The 20,058-nt window shown below is 42.6% G+C and overlaps 1 protein-coding gene and 1 long non-coding RNA gene across 2 annotated transcripts in view; one reads left to right on the top strand and one right to left on the bottom strand.

Annotated features, from left to right (window-relative positions):
* Positions 1–11,621, top strand: part of LOC120638472 — a 164,950-nt gene extending 153,329 nt beyond the window's left edge. The window contains exon 3 of the long non-coding RNA XR_005660144.1: positions 11,559–11,621. This is a non-coding gene — a long non-coding RNA (uncharacterized LOC120638472). The remainder of the gene's footprint in view (positions 1–11,558) is intronic.
* Positions 8,534–20,058, bottom strand: part of DIAPH2 (diaphanous related formin 2) — a 692,146-nt gene continuing 680,621 nt past the window's right edge. Inside the window, 1 exon segment of the mRNA XM_029067298.2 lies at positions 8,534–12,061. Coding sequence (XP_028923131.1) covers positions 11,997–12,061 — 65 coding nt within the window. The 3' untranslated portion in view covers positions 8,534–11,996.

The following is a 20,058-nucleotide window of genomic DNA, read 5'->3' as shown; positions in this document are numbered from 1 at the left end:
TCTGCTGTGTTACCCTGGACAAGTCACTTCACTTCTTGGGGCCTCGGTTACCTCATCACTAAAATGGGGATTGAGACTGTGAGCCCCACGTGGGACAGGGACTGTGTCCAACCCAATTAGTAAATAAGCATAATAAGTGCTTAATAAATACCATTTAAAAATGTATATATATTGGATTTTAGGGTAAAGTCCCCCAACACTCTCTGTTTTTGTGTGTGAACAATCATTCAATCAGCCACACTGAGTGCTTACTGTGTACAGAAGATTAATCTAAGCATTTGGAAGAATACAATATGATACATGGACAAGACCCCTGACCTCAAGGATCTTACAATCTAGAAGGGGAGACAGGCTTTGAAATGAATTCTCAATAGGGGAGGCAAACAAGTATAATTACTGTGGGGCTGAAGGAGGGGTGAATATCAAGAGCTTAAAGGGTACCGATTGGCAGGTTGGCAATTGGCATTTGGCAGGTGATGCAAACAGGAAAGGGAGAAAGGGAGATGTGGGCTTAGTCAGGAGAGACCTCATGGAGAGGTGATTTTAATAAGGCTTTGAAGGTGGAGAGTAGTGGTCTGTTGGATATTAAGGGGGAGTTGTTACAGGCTAGAGGGAAGAAATGGGCAAGGGGGTCCATGGTAAGATAGATGAGATTGAAGTACAGTGAGTGAACTGACTTCAAAGGAGTGAATTGCGCTGACGGGTTTGTGCTGGGAAATCAGTGAGGTCAGCTAGGAGGGGGTGAGCGGATTGCCTGCTTTGGGGAGAGGCAGGAGCCAGGGAGGTCAGCAAGGAGGCTGATGCTGTAGTCAAGATCAACTTTGGATCAATGTTGTACCTCTATGGATGGAGAGGTAAAGTGGATTTTAGGGATGTTGTGAAGGTAGAACTGACAGGATTTGGTGACAGGTGGAATATGTGGGTTGAATGAAAGAGATGAGTCGAAGATAATGCCTAGGTCAAGGGTTTGTGAGATAGGGAGGATAGTGGTGTTGTCTGTAGTGATGAAAAAGACAGCATGAGGACAGGTACACAGAGGAAGACTTTCTCTGCCCAAGGGAAGGTTCACCAAGGAGTAGGGAGGGGTGCTTTATGGTGAAAGTGCTAAAGATTAGGAGTCTCTGCTCTTAGAGTCTCTTGTTCCATGGCCAATAGCATTCAAACCCCAAGGAAATATGGGCAATAGCTGATGACTAAATTTTCCGTAGTTCTAAGTGAGACTGAGAAGTTTTCGGGGGATGAAGACAACGATCCCAAATACTGGTGAGGATATGAAAGACAGGAAGGGAGACATAGGGTCAGGAAGACAGAGCCTCAGAGACATCCACCATTTTGGTTCAAGCCCTCATCATCTGCTGAATGGATCCCACATGGATTTCCAATCTAAGATGGAGGAAGAGGGAGAAAGAGAGACAGGAATTCCCCATTTTACAGAGGTACAAAGTGGCTCAGAGAAGTTGTGATGTCCAAAGTCACACAGCAGGGTAGTCTCAGAGCTGGTTCTAATCCCAGCTCTGCCATATATCTGCTGGGTGACCTCGGTCAAGTCACTTAACTTCTCTGGGACTCAGTTACATCATCTGTAGAATAGGATTAAGACTGTGAGCCCTACGTGGGACATGGACTGTGTCCAACCTGATTATCTTATATTTACCCCAGTGCTGAGTGTAGCTTCTGGCCAAGGTAAGCATTTAACAAATACTATTAAAAAGGGTGCTTACTATATGCTAAGCACCCCTCTAAGCATGGGGAAGATACAGTGTAATCAGGACAGACAGCCCCCGGTGTACATGGGCTCAGTCTATGTAGGAGGAGAAAGAACAGTTGTGAATTTCCGTTTTACAGGTAAGAAAACTAAGGCCCAGAGAAGTTGTAACTTGCTCAAGTTCATACAACAGGTGTCTCGGGAAGCCACTAAAATGGAAAAATGGGGAGAAGAAAGGGAATGAGAGGAGGATGGTGGGGAAGGGAGGTCGATAGAGACCCAGATCTTATGATCAGATGCCTTTCTGGCACAGACGTGATTCTCATCCCAGCGTAACTCCAAGAGGTGAGTCACACAAGCAGCCCTTTGACTGAAATCTGTCTGAGGGGGCAAACTAAACCCTTCTTTCCTCTTCTTTCACTCCCTTCTGTGTCACCCTGACCTGCTCCCTATATTCGTCCCCACTACCAGTCCCACAGCATTTATGTATATATTTGTAATTTAATTTGTAATTTGTAATTCAAAAAGCAGCGTAGCTCAGTGGAAAAAACACAGGCTTGGGACTCAGAGGTCATGGGTTCGAATGCCTTCTCTGCCACTTCTCAGCTGTGTGACTGTGGGCAAGTCGCAACTTCTCGGTGCCTCAGTTAGTTACCTCATCTGTCAAGTGGGGATTAAGACTGTGAGCCTCACGTGGGACAAGCTGATTAACCTGTATCTACCCCAGCGCTTAGAACAGTGCTCTGCACATAGTACGTGCTTAAATACCAACAGTATTATCATTATTATTATTATTTCTTATTTATTCATATCAATGTCTGTCTCCCCCTCTAGACTCTAAACTCGTTGTGGGGAGGGAACGTGTCTGTTTATTGTTATATTGTACTCCCCCAAGGGCTTAGTACAGTGCTTTGTGCACAGTAAGTTCTCAATAAATACGACTGAATGAATGGAAGGGGGATACCCAAACTCATCATGGAGGCTGGGAGTCGGGGCGTCACGCTCTCTCGCGGGTGTAGAGAATGGGTCACTGGGTAATCTCTCCACCTGTGTGTTCATTTAGAGAATGGAAGCAAGAGAAGTAGTGAGGGAGCTCCATCCTTCAAATTGCTTGAGAAGAGCAAAACAAAGCTTACTACTGAGGAAAAGGCCTCGCCAGGCTCTTTGAACTAAGTAGTTTAGGTAGTTCCCGATCTGCTCTGAATCTTATCCATTATCCTGAGACTTAAGAACCTTCTTTGCCATGGTGGTGTGCAGTGCCTGGACCCACATTCCTCAGACTAAAGACCCACTGCACGGGAGAGAGGTGGGTAGGAATAGAATGCATTTAACATCAGGAAATTTAATAATAGCTGGACAGGGTAACTGTAGTGACTTCTACCTGTGCCACTTGATAATAAGAGAGTCGGGTCCTTTATAAACAAGTTTTACATTTACAACTCAGCCAGGGTATTTACCTTTGTTAAATTGTTTAGGGAGGTGGCTCTCAAGTTCATGAGGGTCGTATAGGAAACATATTAGCATAATTGGAATATCAACCAGATTGCACCCGGTGTTCTGCAGAAAGTTGTTAAAACAGTGACCTTGGAAGGCTGGTACTTGTTCTTGTGGCTTATTAGGCTCCTTCCCTTATAAGTTATTCATTAGCATGAGTTAGCGTTAAAGGGGCAGGCACATAGGATGGCCTTCACTTTATGACTTAACTCCTGCGCCCCCAAATAACTAGAACAGGGGAATATATTCAACCGTTCTGTCAAGGGAGGGGTTTTAAAAAGAAATCCTGGCACCATATCTTCAGCATTTGCATAGCGTTTGCATGTAGGGATTTTTTGAGGGGTGGGGTGGTGAGGGAGGGCAAAGAGGGACAGCAACAATAAGAGATCTAATGGATCCAACTCAGAGGATTGTTTTGGATACCCCCTTTTCATTAACAAAGCGTTAGTCGGATGGAAGGCAAACCCAGTGCATTCAGTCAGTGGTATTTATTGAGTGCTTATGTGCGCATAGCACTGTGTTTAGTGCTTGGAAAAATACAACACAACAGACAGGGTTGATGAGATTCCTAACCCCGAAGGAGCTTACTGGCTTTGTCTCCAGGAAAGGAAGACCTGTTTTGAGTCACTCACAAAAAGTATCTAGCAAATATAATAATAATAATAATAATAATAATGCTGGTATTGGTTAAGTGCTGACTATGTGCAGAGCACTGCTCTAAGTGCTGGGGTAGATACAGGGTAATCAGGTTGTCCCACGTGAGGCTCATAGTTAATCCCCATTTTACAGATGAGGTAACCGAGGCACAGAGAAGTGAAGTGAATTGCCCACGTCACACAGCCGACAAGTGGCAGAGCAGGGATTCGAACCCATGACCTCTGACTCCCAAGCCCGTGCTCTTTCCACTGAGCCACGCTGAATATGCTTAGGCAAGAAAGCATGTAAAGTTCCACGCAACTGTTGTGTATTTTATATTAAAAAAACACTGTAATGGGGATTCATACTAATAATTATAATAATTATTATGCGGTTACTAGATGCCAAGTACAGCCCAGAGTGCTGGAGAAGATAAGCGCTAATCCCAAGATGAGCCGAACGGTATCTGACTTGGGCCCCAGTTTTGAAGAGTGAAACATTTCTAGGAAAGCAAGAAGTGGATAATTCCACATGCAAGTTTTTGATAATGTGAAAGATAATTCTTCCAATACTATGAAATCAAGAGCCTCTTATATGCCTGGTTAATATTTTAAGCCAGACATTTAAGAAACCTTAGCAATGAGCTAATTAAAGCTTTCTCATCAATTATATTTCATCTGGATGCTGTGCTAGCCCGTCTGTGGGACAGCACTGGTGTATTTTAGTGTCCACTCAGCCTTTCAGCCCGCTCCTGTTTCCTTCAACAGCAGTTCTGTGTTTTGGCTTGAGGTATCACTGTGCTAGGTAGGCCTATAAATTACTCTGATTACCTTAATCATAGCAAGATTGCTGAATAAGCTCTCATTCGGGAAGCCCCCTCTTCACAGCCGCTCCGGGCCTCTAAGGTTTCATGTTTCCTCAATGGAATAAGGTTGTGAGACAATCAATAGCAAAAGTATTAGAACTGCAGCAAGTACCCTATGTGCAGAAACACCCGCACGGATGTATTTAAGGCTTTTGATTTGTGTCTGTGTGTGACTTTAGACATCTAGAGTAAATTGAGACCATAATGGGATCTCTGGGTACAGTTTTCGCTCCCTATAAATCATGGCTACACAGCCTGATTTCCTCTATTTCCATTGAATATATTTCAATTCTCAATTTTCCACTTTCCTCTGTGAGCTCCTGGCATCATCTTAGAATTCATACTGTGGGACAAACTCAGAGAAGCAGCCCATTCTGCTCCCAGAGGAAAGGAAATCAGATACACCTCAGACTCCTAGAGTTCACTGCTCTAAAAACCCAGTTTCCCACCAAAAATTTTGCATCAATCAGTGGTATTAACTGAGTGCTTACTACATGCAGGGCACTGTACTAAGCGGTTGGGAGAGAACAATTCAACAGAATCAGCAGACACATTCCCTGCCCATAATGAGGTTATAGTCCAGGGGATTTCACAGTGACAGCCAGGTTCTCGAGAGGCGTTCTGATATCCCTCCCTAGGCTTTTGGGCGGGAGCACATTTCAATTCTCCCCACTCAGGAGAGACTCCCCGGAATGTCATTTCCTTCACAGCTGAAGAAGGTAGCACGGCCTAATGGATACAGCACGGGCCTGGGAGCAGAAGGACCCGGGGTTCTAATCCTGGCTCCACCACTTAGCTGTGTGACCTCGGGCAAGTCACATCACTCTCTGTGCTTCAGTTACTTTCCCTGTAAAATGGGGATTAAGACTGTGTGGTCCATGTGGGACAGGAACTGTGTCTAACCTGATTATTTTGTACTTATCCCAGCGCATATAGTGTCTGGTGCACAGCAGGCACTTAACAGATATTTTAAAAAACAAAAAATACCTGCCTTGTTAACCCAACCTCAGCAATGACCAATTTGTATTGTCGGTTAACTCCCACAGAGGGCAAAGATGCTTTGTCAAAGGTATATGTTAGCTCTAACCCAAATTTGCACATTTCTCTCTGATGGTGTTTGAAAACTGCCCTCAAAAATCAGCTTTAAAAGAACTACGATCCTCTTGGCCACTCCGAACCAGTCCCAGATCAAAGTAGCGGCATCTCAGCAGCCATCAACATGGGCCACAGGTCAACTGGGAGCAGAGAAACCCTGCCAAGTGTATGTGAATCCAAACCTACCGTGCAAATTTGGGACAAAGAATTCAGGCTCCCAATGTCCCTCTCAGTAATAGTAATAATAATAATAATAATGTTGGTATTTGTTAAGCGCTTACTATGTGCAGCACTGTTCTAAGCGCTGGGGTAGATACAGGGTAATCAGGTTGTCCCATGTGAGGCTCACAGACTTCATCCCCATTTTGCAGATGAGATAACTGAGGCACAGAGAAGTGAAGTGACTTGCCCGTAGTCACACAGCTGACAAGTGGCAGAGCTGGGATTCCAACCCATGACCTCTGACTTCCAAGCCCGGGCTCTTTTCACTGAGCCACGCTGCTTCTCTAGCTGGATCACGAGTCGCACAAGCACCCCTCGCCCTTCTTGCATCACCCTGATTTGTACCCTTCATTCACCGCTCCTTCCCACCTCCCCAGCACTTGTGTACAAGCTCGTTGGGGGCAGGGAATGTGTCTGTTACCTTGAACTCTCCCAAATGCTTAGTACAATGCTCTGCACTCCGTAAGCGCTCAATACGTACGATTGACTCTACCTGGATTTGAGTTGCTCCATATGTGATTTCCTCAGATTTGTGAAGATTTGAGTACCTGAACCTTCTCTTCACTGGGCGAGGTGAACCTGTTCCTTGAATCTTTCCTCAGTGATTTGCAAGCTTCTTGAGAGCAGGCAATATGTTGCCGGTTTTGTATTTCTTAAGTGCCTAGCGTAGTGCATAGCACCGGGAGGGTGCTCTATAAATTCTATTACTGCTACTATTGAAAATACTTTCTCTTCTGATGTACTTCAATTCATCAATCAGTAGTATTTACTGAGAGCTTATGTGCAGAACACTGTACAGAGTGGTTGAAAGAGGGCAATCCACCAGAATTAGCAGATTCCCTGCACATAAGCTTACGGTCTCACAGTGGTAGTCTACTTGTCCTTCCCACTCTTCTAGCACAGCTCAATCAGTGGCATTTATTGAGCTCTGACTGGTGCAGAGCTTGGAAGACTTGGGAGACCGTCAGCTCCTTGTGGGCAGGAATAGGTCTGTTTTTTGTTATATTGTACTTTCCCAAGCGCTTAGTACCATGTTTTGTACATAGCAAGTGCTCAATAAATGCGATTCAATGAATGAGAGTACAATTTTATAGGTAGACATGATCCCTGGCCTCAAGGAACTTACAATCTGATGAGACAGACATTAAATTACAGGTAGGGGAAGTAACTGGCTATGAAGCTATTTACGTAAGTGGTATGGGGATGAGGGGGTGAATACCGTAAGTACGGAAGGCAGAAGGAAATAGTTTGGGAAGATGAGAGAGTGATCAAGGACGGCTTCTTAGAGAGGCGATGTGATGGCGGACAATTGCTCTCCCTCACTTCAAAGCCTTATTAAAGGGACATCTCCTCCGAGAAGCCTTCCCTGACTAAGCCCTCCTCTTCTTCCACTCTCCTCTGCACTGCTCTTAATAATAATAATAATAATAATAATAACAATGTTGGTATTTAAGCACTTACTATGTGCAGAGCACTGTTCTAAGCGCTAGGGTAGACACAGGGTAACTAGGTCGCCCCACATGAGGCTCACAGTCTTCATCCACATTTTACAGATGAGGGAACTGAGGCACAGAGAAGTGAAGTGACTTGCCCACAGTCACACAGCTGACAAGTGGTAGAGCCGGAATTCGAACCCATGACCTCTGACTCCCAAGCCCGGGATCTTTCCACTGAGCCATGCTGTTTCTCTGCTTGCTCCTCCATTCATCCTCCCTCCCATGCCCACAGAACATCTCTAGACATCTGTATATATCTAATTTACTTATTTATCTATTTATATTAATGTCTGTCTCCCCCTCTAGACTGTGAGCTTGCTGTGGGCAGGAATGTGTCTGCTGTTATAGTGTACTCTCCTAAGCGCTTAGTACAGTGCTTTGCACACAATAAGTGCTCAATAAATCCGATTGATGTGATGTACATAAGGTTTTGAAAATAGGGACAGTAGGGGTCTATTGGATAGGAAAGGGAAATGGGTTCAAAGCAGGGGTGGGACAGGAACATGGAATCGGGAGCAAGAAAGACGAGAGTGAGGCACTGGGTAGGTTGGTATTAGAGGAATGTGTGGGTTGAATTGTACTGGAAGAGGAGGGAGGAGGGTAGAGTGCTGATTGAGTAACTTAAACCCAAAGCTCCCACATTCCAGACTAATAATAATAATGGTATTTGTTAAGTGCTTACTATGTGCCAACCGCTGTTCTAAGTGCTGGGAGAGACACAAGTTTATCAGGTTCTCCCAATTGGGGCTCATGATCTTAATCCCCATTGTCCAGATGAAGTAACTGAGGCACAGAGAGGTTAAGTGGCTTGCCCGAGGTGACACAGCAGACAAATGGCGGAGCTGGGATCGGAACCCTCGACCGCTGACACCCAAGCCCCTGCTCTTTCCGCTGAGCCACGTTGCTTCTCCAGAAACTACTCTTCTCAACTTCTGAAGAGACCACTTGATATTTAACAAATCCATTAGCAAAGGCAGGTTTTCATAAGGAGACCCAGGCAAGCTGTAAAAACACAGTATCTGTTGTACATAAGTATTTCTTTTTATTGAATAGGAAGTGCGTATTACATAAACATAGCCAAGTCGTATGTGGCCGCAACAGGATCTGTTTTGCGTAGCTGAAATAAGAACGACTTAAATACCGTACTCTCTTAGGTGACTCAGTAGGCTGGACCTTCTCAAAATCCGCGTCCCTACACCTGAGAGATTCACCAATGTCTAAAGTCAGCTTGTTAACCCTCTTTTTCAGAGGTAGTTTGTGTTTAAATTATGGACCTTCTGGGCCACGGAGGGGCAGATGGACAAACATTCCTTCACCGGGGCCAAGGAAAATGGTTCTGAGCACTGGATTCAGACTGTTTGGCCATACAAGCATTCACGGAAACATGGAAACACTTGCTATCATCATTCATTTAACAACACTAACGCATGCGAGGAGCCTAAGGAAATAATGCCTGTTTTATGGACAACCGCAGGTTATACCGAGTGCCGAGAATGCGCTTTGAAGAACAACAAATGACTTTCCATTGTTGTGCAGGCAACAGTAAAGATCTTGAAATATTTTATGCATTGTTGAGCATTCTGCAGAAAATTTGTATCAACGGTGCCTACATCATGTCTATGCATTTAATGTACTCAGTATAAAATTTCAAAGTCGTCACGTATTTGCTTCCACAATTAGAATATCACGTGTGCTTTTTCCTTAGCGATACGCCTCAATCTAAATATGCCCAGAAATGGACCATTAGAGCATAGTGAAGCAATAACTTTGAAGTTCATCAGAAGGACCCTGAAAGGTTTTTAATGTTTTTGGAAAGTATTTGGGTTTACTCACAATACAAATATATAATTTTTGACATGTCTTCATTTTACAATAACTAAAAATTAAGGCAATTCATTACTGAAAGGAGTTTCACTTCCACTTCCTAACTACCCATCTTCCAACTGCCCATCTCGACAGCAAGATGAACGACAAAACTTTTAGTCGGGTTAAAACATTTAAAAGGTAGATCATTTCATACAGCCTTAAAAGCTAGCAAGCAATGGAAAGTAACCCCATTAATGAATTTTTCTTAAAAGATTTTATGAAATTGAATTCTAAATAGAAACACCCTCGATTTACAGAGATTAATGTCATCTAAGCACAATTCTCTTTTGTGTTTTTATAACGCTTTTGTGTTGTAAAAGTGATATGGCCAATAAATGATATAAAATTTTTAAATGTTTAAAAAAGGGACAGCACAAATGGAAAAATCTAACAAAAAGTTTACAATTTTGAAATTACTGTTCAATTCTTTTCTTGAAAGTTTTTGTTTTGTCTTTTAAATAATCCCCTTTTTTAATAATAAGGAATCTGTGAACTGCTGATGGTTTACATTTTCTTACATGATTTCTCTATTGGCTTTATCTCGAACTTGGTCCTTGAAAGCTATAGCTTCTTTTGTTTTTTGGGTTTTTTGTTGTTTTAAAAACAATACCCTTTTAAAATAATGAGTTTGTGAACTGCTGATTGCTTAAATTTTTTTTCATATGATGATTTTCCATTGTTAGAACAAGCTGCTTTTCTTCATGTCAATTGCCTGTTTTGCTCCAGTACAAATTGGATTTTATAATCTAGCATTTATTCCTTCAAATTGCCCCCCCAAACCCTCTTATCTATGAAAGCTTGTATCATTTTTAGTGCCCCTAACTAAAAGAATTTGAGCTTTTGTGTTTTTTTTCCCAATGCTGGTCTAGTTTAGGGAAAATGAGCATGCTATTATACATACATACATACACATTTACCTATATATATATATATATATATATATGTGTGTGTATATGTATTTTTGAGGCAGGAAATTCAGTTTGAAGGGTAAGTGTTGAAATAACTGATGAGACTATTACTCAGCAAAGATGAAAAGAAGGTCACTTTCAACTAAAGGAGTAATAGCTAATAGTTTAGCACAGTCCAACGAGTTAGAAAATCCTTTCTTAAAAAAAATCTCTCATGCTGTTTACTTTAGTGATGGTCCTAGAAATCCAGAGGAGCCATTTCCTAAGTGAGGGCTTCACTAGGAGGCAATTTAAACACAAACTACTTTAGGAACATTGTTAATAACCCAGGAAATAAAGGACATCTATTAGACAAGTGTATATCTATGAAAATGCCACGCACCAGATGGTCAAGGAAAGTTTCCATTCTAACTTCCGATTCCTGAACGTGAAGTGGATGAAGATGACGGTAGGTTCCCAGTGATGGGTTTACTTAGGGATTCAGTGGTCGTTGTGGATGGCTTTATTAAGTCATTCGGTCACGCCTAGAAGCAGGGAGGGGAGATGAAAGAGTGGATCCAAAGTTTCCCCCTAGCTTAGTAACAGTTAGGGTCATCTCAGAAAGAAAGAAATGTTTCTGGGAGCTAGAACCATTTGGTGCAATTGAATTTCCTGTTGCCCTGGGCCCTGACAGAAGACACAAATGTTTCATTCCTTCGAATGGCCATGGGGCCTGGAGTGGGAAGAAGGGAGAATACAGAGTCGCGTAAAAACCGGATAGAACAAGAACAGCTGCATAATCAATTACCTTTGTCTCTAAAATCTAAATAAATGTCATCAAATTTTGTTTTAGAATCATCCTTAGGATAAACATTAAAATGCGACAATTTTTCGTCAAAAATATCTGTATAAAGTATCTGTATAAAGTATATATTATATAAGTGCATAATTAGAAAATACCCTTTTAAATAAAGTTAAAAACACATTCTGCGAACTGATGCTGTTTAACTTTGGTACTACCGTACTGTTCATTTTTAGCAGTGATGAGTAGCTGGGCTAGCCTACTGAAGTTTGAGATTGGTAAAAAAAAAAAAAAAAAAAAAAAAAAAAAAGGTTAAATTGCAGCCAAAGTAGAGGAATCCACCAGCTACAGCTTCGATTAGAGTCTAAATAACTTGATTGGGGTTATTCAGTGCCGACACAAATAGCTTCTCTTATGATGTGTGAAATATCAACCCCAGATCAGAATTCATTAATATGCACATTTTTGTCCTATTTTTCCTTTTATGTAGAACATATTCGGCAATGGAGAATTCTACCTCAAGTGACCCGTATTGACTTCACTGCATCTTTTAGTAAGTTTTCTGGTTTTTTTTTAATTTTTTTTTTTAATTTCCTTGTTTCTCAAACCCTGTACAGAATGTTTCCTAGAAGTCCCAGTTCCTTTCGATTTATCTCACTTCTCTCATCAGCAGGTAACACTAGATAACACAAGATACAGATCCTTACACTGAAAACACTGTTGACAGAACTTGATAATTGTGTTCCTTTTAATACAGTCACGGGGTTTCTTTTGCAAGAGTTTTCAGAAATATATAATATTGATCCAGCCTGGGCTCTTCTCTGTCCCAATTCATTTCATCGCCATTGTTTGAGTGCACATGTAACTCTTCTCAAGACGTCGGCATGTAAGTAAACAAACCGTTCTCCAATTCTTTGGCAGCGGGGAATCAGACCGAGGTGATGGCTCCATTGTGACGGGAGCGTGACCTTTCCAAAGGTGGCCGTCTGTTGTCTGGAAGACAAAAAGAGAAAAGAACCCAAAATACCGTTGGCTTTAGAGCACGTCTTTTGCCGACTGCCAAGAGCCTTTTCAAACAGATCTAAATGTTGCCTGGCACGAATATGCAAATAAAGACACGAGGATGTTTGCTGTGGAGAAGTTTAACGCTGCAGCCGCAGGGTGAGTTCAGGAGTTCCACAGTTACCAATAATCTCCTTTCTTGAGCAGGGTCATAGTCATGGTATTTACTGGATCTTTACTTTGTGGAGAGCACTCTACAGAGGAATTGATAAGAATCATTAATGGTTATTTGTTAAGCGTTTACTGTGAGTCAGGCACTGTACTAAGCACTGGGGTGACAGCGTGGCTTAATGGAAAGAGCACGGGCTTGGGAGTCAGAGGACGGGGGGTTCGAATCCCACTTTCGCCACTTGTCTGCTGTGTCACCTCGGGCAAGCCACTTAACTTCTCTGTGCCTCATCTGTAAAATGTGGATTAAGGCTGTGAGCCCCATGTGGGACAACCTGATTACCTTGCATCTAACCTAGTGCTTAGAACAGTGCTTGGGACAGAGTAAGTGTTTAACAAATACCATAATAATAATAATAGCTATTATTATTACAAGCTAATCGGGTTGGACCCAGTCCCTGTCCACATGTGGCTCACAGTCTCCAGCCCCATTTTAGAGATGAGCTAAGAAGTTAAGTGACTTGCCCAAGGTCACACAGCAGACAAGTGGCAGAGCTGGGATTAGAACTCATGACCTTCTGACTCCCAGGCCTGTGCTCTATCCACACCATGGTGCTTCCGGCCCTTATAAACTAAGAAAAAAGGAGGGGAGAAGCTACAGACAGAGAGGAAGGTAGGGAAAAAAACCATGAAAACAGTATAAAAGAAAATGATAAATTCAAGAGGAATAGGTATTTTAGCTAGAGGAGCAGAGTCCTGGGTTCCTAGTGGTCCGGAGTCCAACAGCCATGGTTGTTGTGACAAACAAAATGGGGTGAATGTTCCCAGTCACTGTCTCCTTGTAAACAGCTACATAATTCTCTGGTAAAAGTTGTTGGAGAAGGCTGTGGTAGTTTGGCTTGGAAGGTAGGGAAGCGGTATGGCCTAGTGGATAAAGTACAGGCCTGGGAGTCAGAAGGACCTGGGTTCTAATTCTGGCTCTGCCACTTGTCCTCTGTGTGACCTCGGACAAGTCACTTCACTTCTCTGTGCCTCAGTAATCTCATCTATAAAATGGGGATGAGAGAGTGGGTTGGCATGTTCCCTGCCCACAAGGAACTGACAGTCTAGAGGAGGAGACAAATGCAACAAAGATGTAGGTAAAAAGTCCTTCCTGACAATGGCATAATGCCCTGAAACTGAGTTTCTACTGAGTAGGAAACTGGGTTCTCTAGCAGAGAGCCGGTGTACCATCAGCACCTACTGAAATCAGGTTTGGTCATTTTTTAATTGACACAATCTCCCCGGGCTGGGCGCCCCAGCCTTTTCATTTTATTATCTCTGCTAGAGGCCCAGCAAATAGCTGGTAGGATCAGGATGGCGACACAGAAGAAGGGCCTGGCTATATCTCAGGGAGGGAAACCATACCTGCTCTTTCCCATCCGAATCATCTCTAAGAACAGGTACCACAGTCAATCGGTATTTATTGAGCGCTTGGGAGAGTACGGTACAAACGAGTGGGTAGACATGATCTCTGTCAGCTAGGAGCTTAGAGACTAGTGGGGGAGAGCAGGATGGATGACCAAGTGACTTCAGGGTTCCCTTCGTGGGAGAACGTAAGCTCGTCCTCTATACTGTAAGCTTGCTGTGGGCAGGGAATGTGTCTGTAATATTGTACTCTCCCAAGTGCTTTGCGCAGTGTTCTGTACACAGTAAGCTCTCGATAAATACAACTGACTTACTGGTGAGAGCCTCGACCAAAACCTCCCCATCACTAACTCCAAGCTTTCTCTGCAACCCCTAAGAGCAAAACTGGAATTAGGGTCCCAACTGTAAGGTAAGGAGACACAGTAGATGGCAGCTTTAACCTCTTGTTCTATTTCTATTTCCAATGACTTGTGTTCCCAGAATTGGCTGATGCAAACTGCTTTATATATTGAAAGAATTAGAGAGGTTAGCTTCAAAATGATAATAATAGCAGTGTTGGTCAAGTGCCTACTATGTGTCCAAACTGTATTGAGCACCGAGGCAGTTATAAGATAATCAGGCCAGACACAGTCCCTCTCTCTCTCATCGGGCTCAGACTCTATGTAGGAGGGAGAACAGGTATTGAATTGCTATTTTATGGATGAGGAAACCAAGGCCTAGAGAAGTTAAGTGAGCCACTGAAGGTCACCCAGCAAGTAAGCGGCAGAGCCAGGATTAGAACCCAGGTTCTCTGAGTCCCAGACATTTATTCTTTCCACTGGGCCCCAAGGCCCAACTCTGATATTTGGTGATGGGCCAATTTGGACGTTCCTTTAACGTCCATCAATATTTAACCAATGACTTCAGACCTAGTAAATGGTCTGATTTATGACCGTTGACCTCTTTCTCTCGTTTGTAGCCAACAAGAGAGACCTTAAAAATAGAGTCAGTGCTCCAGTACTACAGAGGATGTGTTCTTTTAGAAGGTTACATCTATTTCAAGTTATCAAGACAAGTATGTTCCGTCTTCTTTCTCCACATCCTACCCAAGACCCATTGTGTAAATATGAATTATAGGAGAATGGTCTGGAAAAATTTCCAACTGGTTTCGGGGGAAGACCCTTAAAGAGATTTCCAATAAACCCTGGTGTTCTGGGGATGAAGAATGAAAAGACAGTCTCATCTCAACTAATACATAATCCTTCCTTTAGATGTTTCCTGTTGAGTTTTCAGGCATATACTCCTGGCACTATGGGGAAAGCTTGAAGGCATCAACTTTTAATCTTGTGGGACTTACAGAAAGATTCAGATTCAAAAATGCCAAACATATGGGGAGAACCTTTTAAAGGCAATCTCCTTTTAAAGCCTAATTCCAGGACAAAAGGCTGAAATACCATGTCTTTTTTTTTTTTTTTAGACAATGCAAACTTTTATCCAGGTTTAGATACAACAAACTGGCTTCTAGGAAAAACTGAAGGCCAATTATCCTTTCGTAGTCTTGTTATCAATTTAATTTTATTTAAATATCCTGAGCTTCTAAAGGATGTTAGCCTTTGAACAATCAGTAGCTAGGAAGAGATGGAAGGTGAAATTGCGGCAGTATAGAAGTTGAATGGTATGGTATTAAATGATGTGGTTTTATGACTCTAGTTAATGTCAAATTTTAGGTGGCTATTTTAAATCATAATGATGGTATTTGTTAAACGCTTACAAGAAGCGCTTAGAGAAGCAGCATGGCTTAGTGGAAAGAGCCCAGGCTGGGATCAGAAGGTCCTGGGTTCTAATTCTGATCCACCATATGTCTTCTGTGTGACCTTGGGCAAGTCACTTAACTTCTCTGTGCCTGTTACCTCATCTGTAAAATGGGGATTAAAAGTGTAAGCCCGATGTGGGACGACCTGATTACCCTGTATCTACCAGTGCTTAGAACAGTGCATGGCACATAGTAAGCGCTTAACAAATACCATCATTATTATTATTATTGTAAACCTTTGCTTTCCCAGCTGGGATAGTCCAGAAGCCCATGATCATTGAAAGCAGAACAAAGAAAGCTAGAGAGACCCACTTCAGATGGCCCCCATCTTAAAGAAGGTTCCCTTTGGCTGAGCTTTGGATGGAAGTAAGTACTGAATCACTAAGTTATAGAAATCATGTTTTTGTGGAAAAATGGTTGAGATTCCTTCTAGTCTACACTGAGGCTGAGTAAAATGTGGAAAGAGCTTGAAGCTAAGGTTATTTCCTTTTGGGTTGAAGGAGGTTTCTCCTTTTCCCTTCCTCCCTTTTCCCAAAAAGGTGAAAGTGAGGAAAGAATAGGGCTGGCTGGACACATAAAATGAAAAAAGGACGTAAAGAATTAAGAACCAATGCCTAAAGATAGAGTATCCCACAAGATCCACTCAGGGGGAAACTCAAACCAAACACTGAGAGGTTCCTTGCAGAGCATTCACTTCCAACTGCTAAAGACTCCTAAAATTTAAGAGAGCTAAAAGTGCATGGACTGAAATGACATGCCCTGGAACCTCTCTCATCTTCATGTCTACCTACTTACCACCTCCTCCTTCTGGCTATTTTTGATTGACACTAGCAAGCATTAACCAGGTTGAGTGATGACAAAACCCTGGACACAAAATGGTCTTATGATCCCAGGATTCTTCTGAGGTCTCACTCGCAGTAGTATTAGACCCTGTTTGTCAGGACTCCACCGAGGACAGAGCCACCATTTTAGTTCATATCCTGTCACAGTTATTGATCAGGGGAATAAAAGAAGCAGAAACTTGAGGAGCAGCATGGCCTAGAGGAAACAGACCAGGAATGAGAGTGAGGGGACCTGGGTTCTACTCTTGGTTCTGCCACTTGCCTGCTGCGTGTGACCTTGGGCAAGTCACATAACTTCTCAGCACCTCAGTTTCCTCATCTGTAAAATTAGGATTCAATACCCATTCACCCTCTTACTCAAAATATAATCAAGCCAGACATAACCCCTGCCCCCCACGGGGCTCGATGTCTAAGTCAACATTTACTTCGTACAGTGCTTTGCACACAGTGAGCACTTAAATACCACAATTATTATCATTAAGAAAGGAAGAAAAAAGTCCAACTGGAGCTGTCTTTAGAATAGATCACTAAGCACTGTCTTTGTATATGATTTATGAATACATTTATTTATATTAATGTCCGTCTCCCCCTCTAGACATTGAACTCGGCAGAACTGTGTCGTTATACTGAACTCTCCCAAGTGCTTAATATAGTACTTTGCACACAGTAAGTGCTCAATAAATACGACTGAATGAATATGAATGAAGAGCTGACACAGAATTGGCATCTCGGGTGTTTTCTTTAGCGGGTATATAGGGAGGAATGTCTAGCATCTTTTTTAACCATAAAAGTTAAGGGAAAATGGGCAAATTCAGATCCACCCTACCCTGGGAAACTTGGGGTAGAGAGAAATATTCTAAAGCCAGTCAACCCTGCATAAAATAGACATACAAGAAATCTGCCTCCAAACATTAGTAGAGTTAGCAGACTTAAAATGTCAAGGCTGCTTCACTGCAGCATGTGCACAAATCCTTGTGTTTCATCTAAGGTTTGACTGACACCACGCTGAGCTCAAAGCCTTTGCACCTGAGGCCAAGGTACTAACTGCAGCGACTGCATTAAATCAACTTCTGTACAGCTCCTCAATTTCCACGAAATAAATACCCGAATGGAACAAAGTTTTCGACGTGCAGCTCGAGTTACAGACCTCGATCGCGTATCCTTCTTACCGTGATCATGTTTGACTCTTCTGGAAGAAGGCAAAGAAAGCGCATCGCTATGCCAAATCTCTTCCCGTCAACCGATGTCATACATAAAGCATGACAAGCGTGATTTTAAAAGCCCTTGCAAGGTTGCGGCTTGGGAGTTTCCAATTAAGGTTCTGCCCAAGTGCACTTACGACAGAGGACGATGTATAATCGCATGAGCAGGTAGAGATGTGATTGCAAAAGTTGGGCTGGTACGTCTATTATTCATTCACCCGCTGAGACACTTGCCCATCTGTTTGCTCTGCAAGAAGATTTCCCCTGAACCGAAGAAAAGATGGCGCTAAGTTTATCAGCCCGATGCATTACCACTCACTGCCCTAAAAGAGCTAGAGTCCGTCACGTTCAACCTGTGGTTTAAAAAGAGTCCAACAGCCGGGTTAAGTAGCCATTTGTGTTTGTTATTTTTATGTTTTTCTATTGTGCATGATCTTTCTCTGCCTGTCTTCCCCACTAGATTGTAAGCTCAGCAAGGAACTGGTCTGCATCTTACTATATACCGTGCCTGTATGCATATATGTTCACTCATTCACATTTATTGAGCGCATACTGTGTGCAGAGCACTGTTCTAAGTGCATGGGAGAGTACAATATTAACAATAAACAGACACATCCCCTGCCCAACAGTGAGTTTACGGTCTAGAGGATGAGCCATCGGTCTAAAAACCATGTCTAATATTTTACATGATAAGAGCTATTAATAATAATGTTGGTATTTGTTAAGCGCTTACTATGTGCCGAGCACTTTTCTAAGCGCTGGGGTAGACATAGGGGAATCAGGTTGTCCCACGTGGGGCTCACAGTCTTCATCCCCATTTTACAGATGAGGGAACTGAGGCCTAGAGAAGTGAAGTGACTTGCCCACAGTCACCCAGCTGACAAGTGGCAGAGCTGGGATTCGAACTCATGACCTCTGACTCCAAAGCCCGTGCTCTTTCCACTGAGCCACGCTGCTTACCGTGAGCTATTAGTTCATGGAAAATAAACCTTGCAGAACAAAAACACTGCGGACCAAAAGTAAACCGGTATTTGGAGTGTGAATGCCACTGAAAATTTCATAGGGGCAACTTGGGTCTAGGAAACTCATGCTGCTGAGATTACAGAAGCAAAACAGCTTTGGACTCACCTTATCAGCTGTGTGAATCCTTCCTTCTAGGGTCTTTTGGTTCAGCCTCATTCTCTTGCCTTAAGTCCCCTGATCTCAAAAGCATCCCAAAGAACAGAATTTAGATAGAGGAGGAGTTTACATTTTCCTTCTCCCTCAACAAAGAATATGTTCTTTGAGGCCCTGGGACCTGGGCTATCCCTGAAAGGACAGTATGACCTGACCTGGAGAAGATGTTCTTGACAATTTATTACCTTAGCCATCCTAGTAGCCTGTGAGACTTTGGGCTTCAGTTGTGTGTCGTCTTCTGCCATTTGGGACTGGGCATTTGTGGACCTATTCCCTGAATGTTACTGGATTTTTTCCTCAGCTTCTTTTCTCAGTCATTGCCTGGCACGTAGAAGGGCACCAGGTGTTGAGGACTGGCTCTTAGTGACCTCCAACTGGACCGTACTTTCCCACAGGGGGCAAATATCACCAGCTGCTTGATCTTGGCAATAGAAGGGATACATGACTTCAACTCTAGTCGATCGCTTTGCTTAATGAAGGAGCGAGTTCATCCACTTGGCCTGCCTCGTTTGCTGAACCACCACTCCGTTTCAAATCTGCTTTCATTTCACACTCATATTTTGAATTTATTCCCCACTCTACCTTTGTCAGACTATTTCTACCAAAAAGCTGAAGGGTAGTTCTCAGAGGAACAGTCGCAAAGATAAAATTCTGTTGAATGTCAATAATTAGGCTTAGACTCAGGGTTGGTATGCATCTATAGGTCTGCATCTCTCTTCCACTGTCCTCTGACTTCATTTTGGGACCATTCGGACCACATTTCATTTGGGTGGCAGAGATCTCCAGGGTCAAAACCACCCAACCACGGAAACATCTTCAATTATTCTTGGGTAGACTCCACCGATATCTCTTTTAGTTACTTAGAACTTCAATCCTATCCGACTAAGATTCAGAGATGGCTGCTGCTGATAAAATCTGAGGTATTGCTGTTTGCAAAATTGAACTTCCTATCTTACTAAAATTCTGCCACTTTTAAACTATTTTTTCCTGTGTATAACACCTCCCCCGACAAACATAGTTCTTTGTTATGTACTAACACATCTAGAAGACAACTAGTCATGAAATCCATTAGAATAATTATATAATTCCAGCATTTTATTTAATCTCGGTGACATAGAAATGCTTATAAATAAGAAACTAGCTTTACCGTGCAATCTCAATCCTTCAATTTATGCAAAAATTTATGCAAGGAAAATGGGAACCTAGATGATAGGGGTTAGTGGTGGGAGAAGAGATGAATGTTAATAGGAGACAGAAATATTTAAGGAGTTGGCATTCAGCTTGAACGTAGGTTCACAACTCCCATTAACTGTAATGTGAGTTAAGCACATGTAATGCAAATACAAGGAATCTTCAAATATATTTCAAATTTGAAAATAAGCAAAACTGGGGTAGCTGCAA

Source organism: Ornithorhynchus anatinus, chromosome 6 (genome assembly GCF_004115215.2).
Source record: "Ornithorhynchus anatinus isolate Pmale09 chromosome 6, mOrnAna1.pri.v4, whole genome shotgun sequence".
Lineage (NCBI taxonomy): Eukaryota > Metazoa > Chordata > Mammalia > Monotremata > Ornithorhynchidae > Ornithorhynchus > Ornithorhynchus anatinus.
The sequence above is the reverse complement of the archived record's forward strand: the minus strand, read 5'-3'. Positions and strand labels throughout refer to the sequence as shown.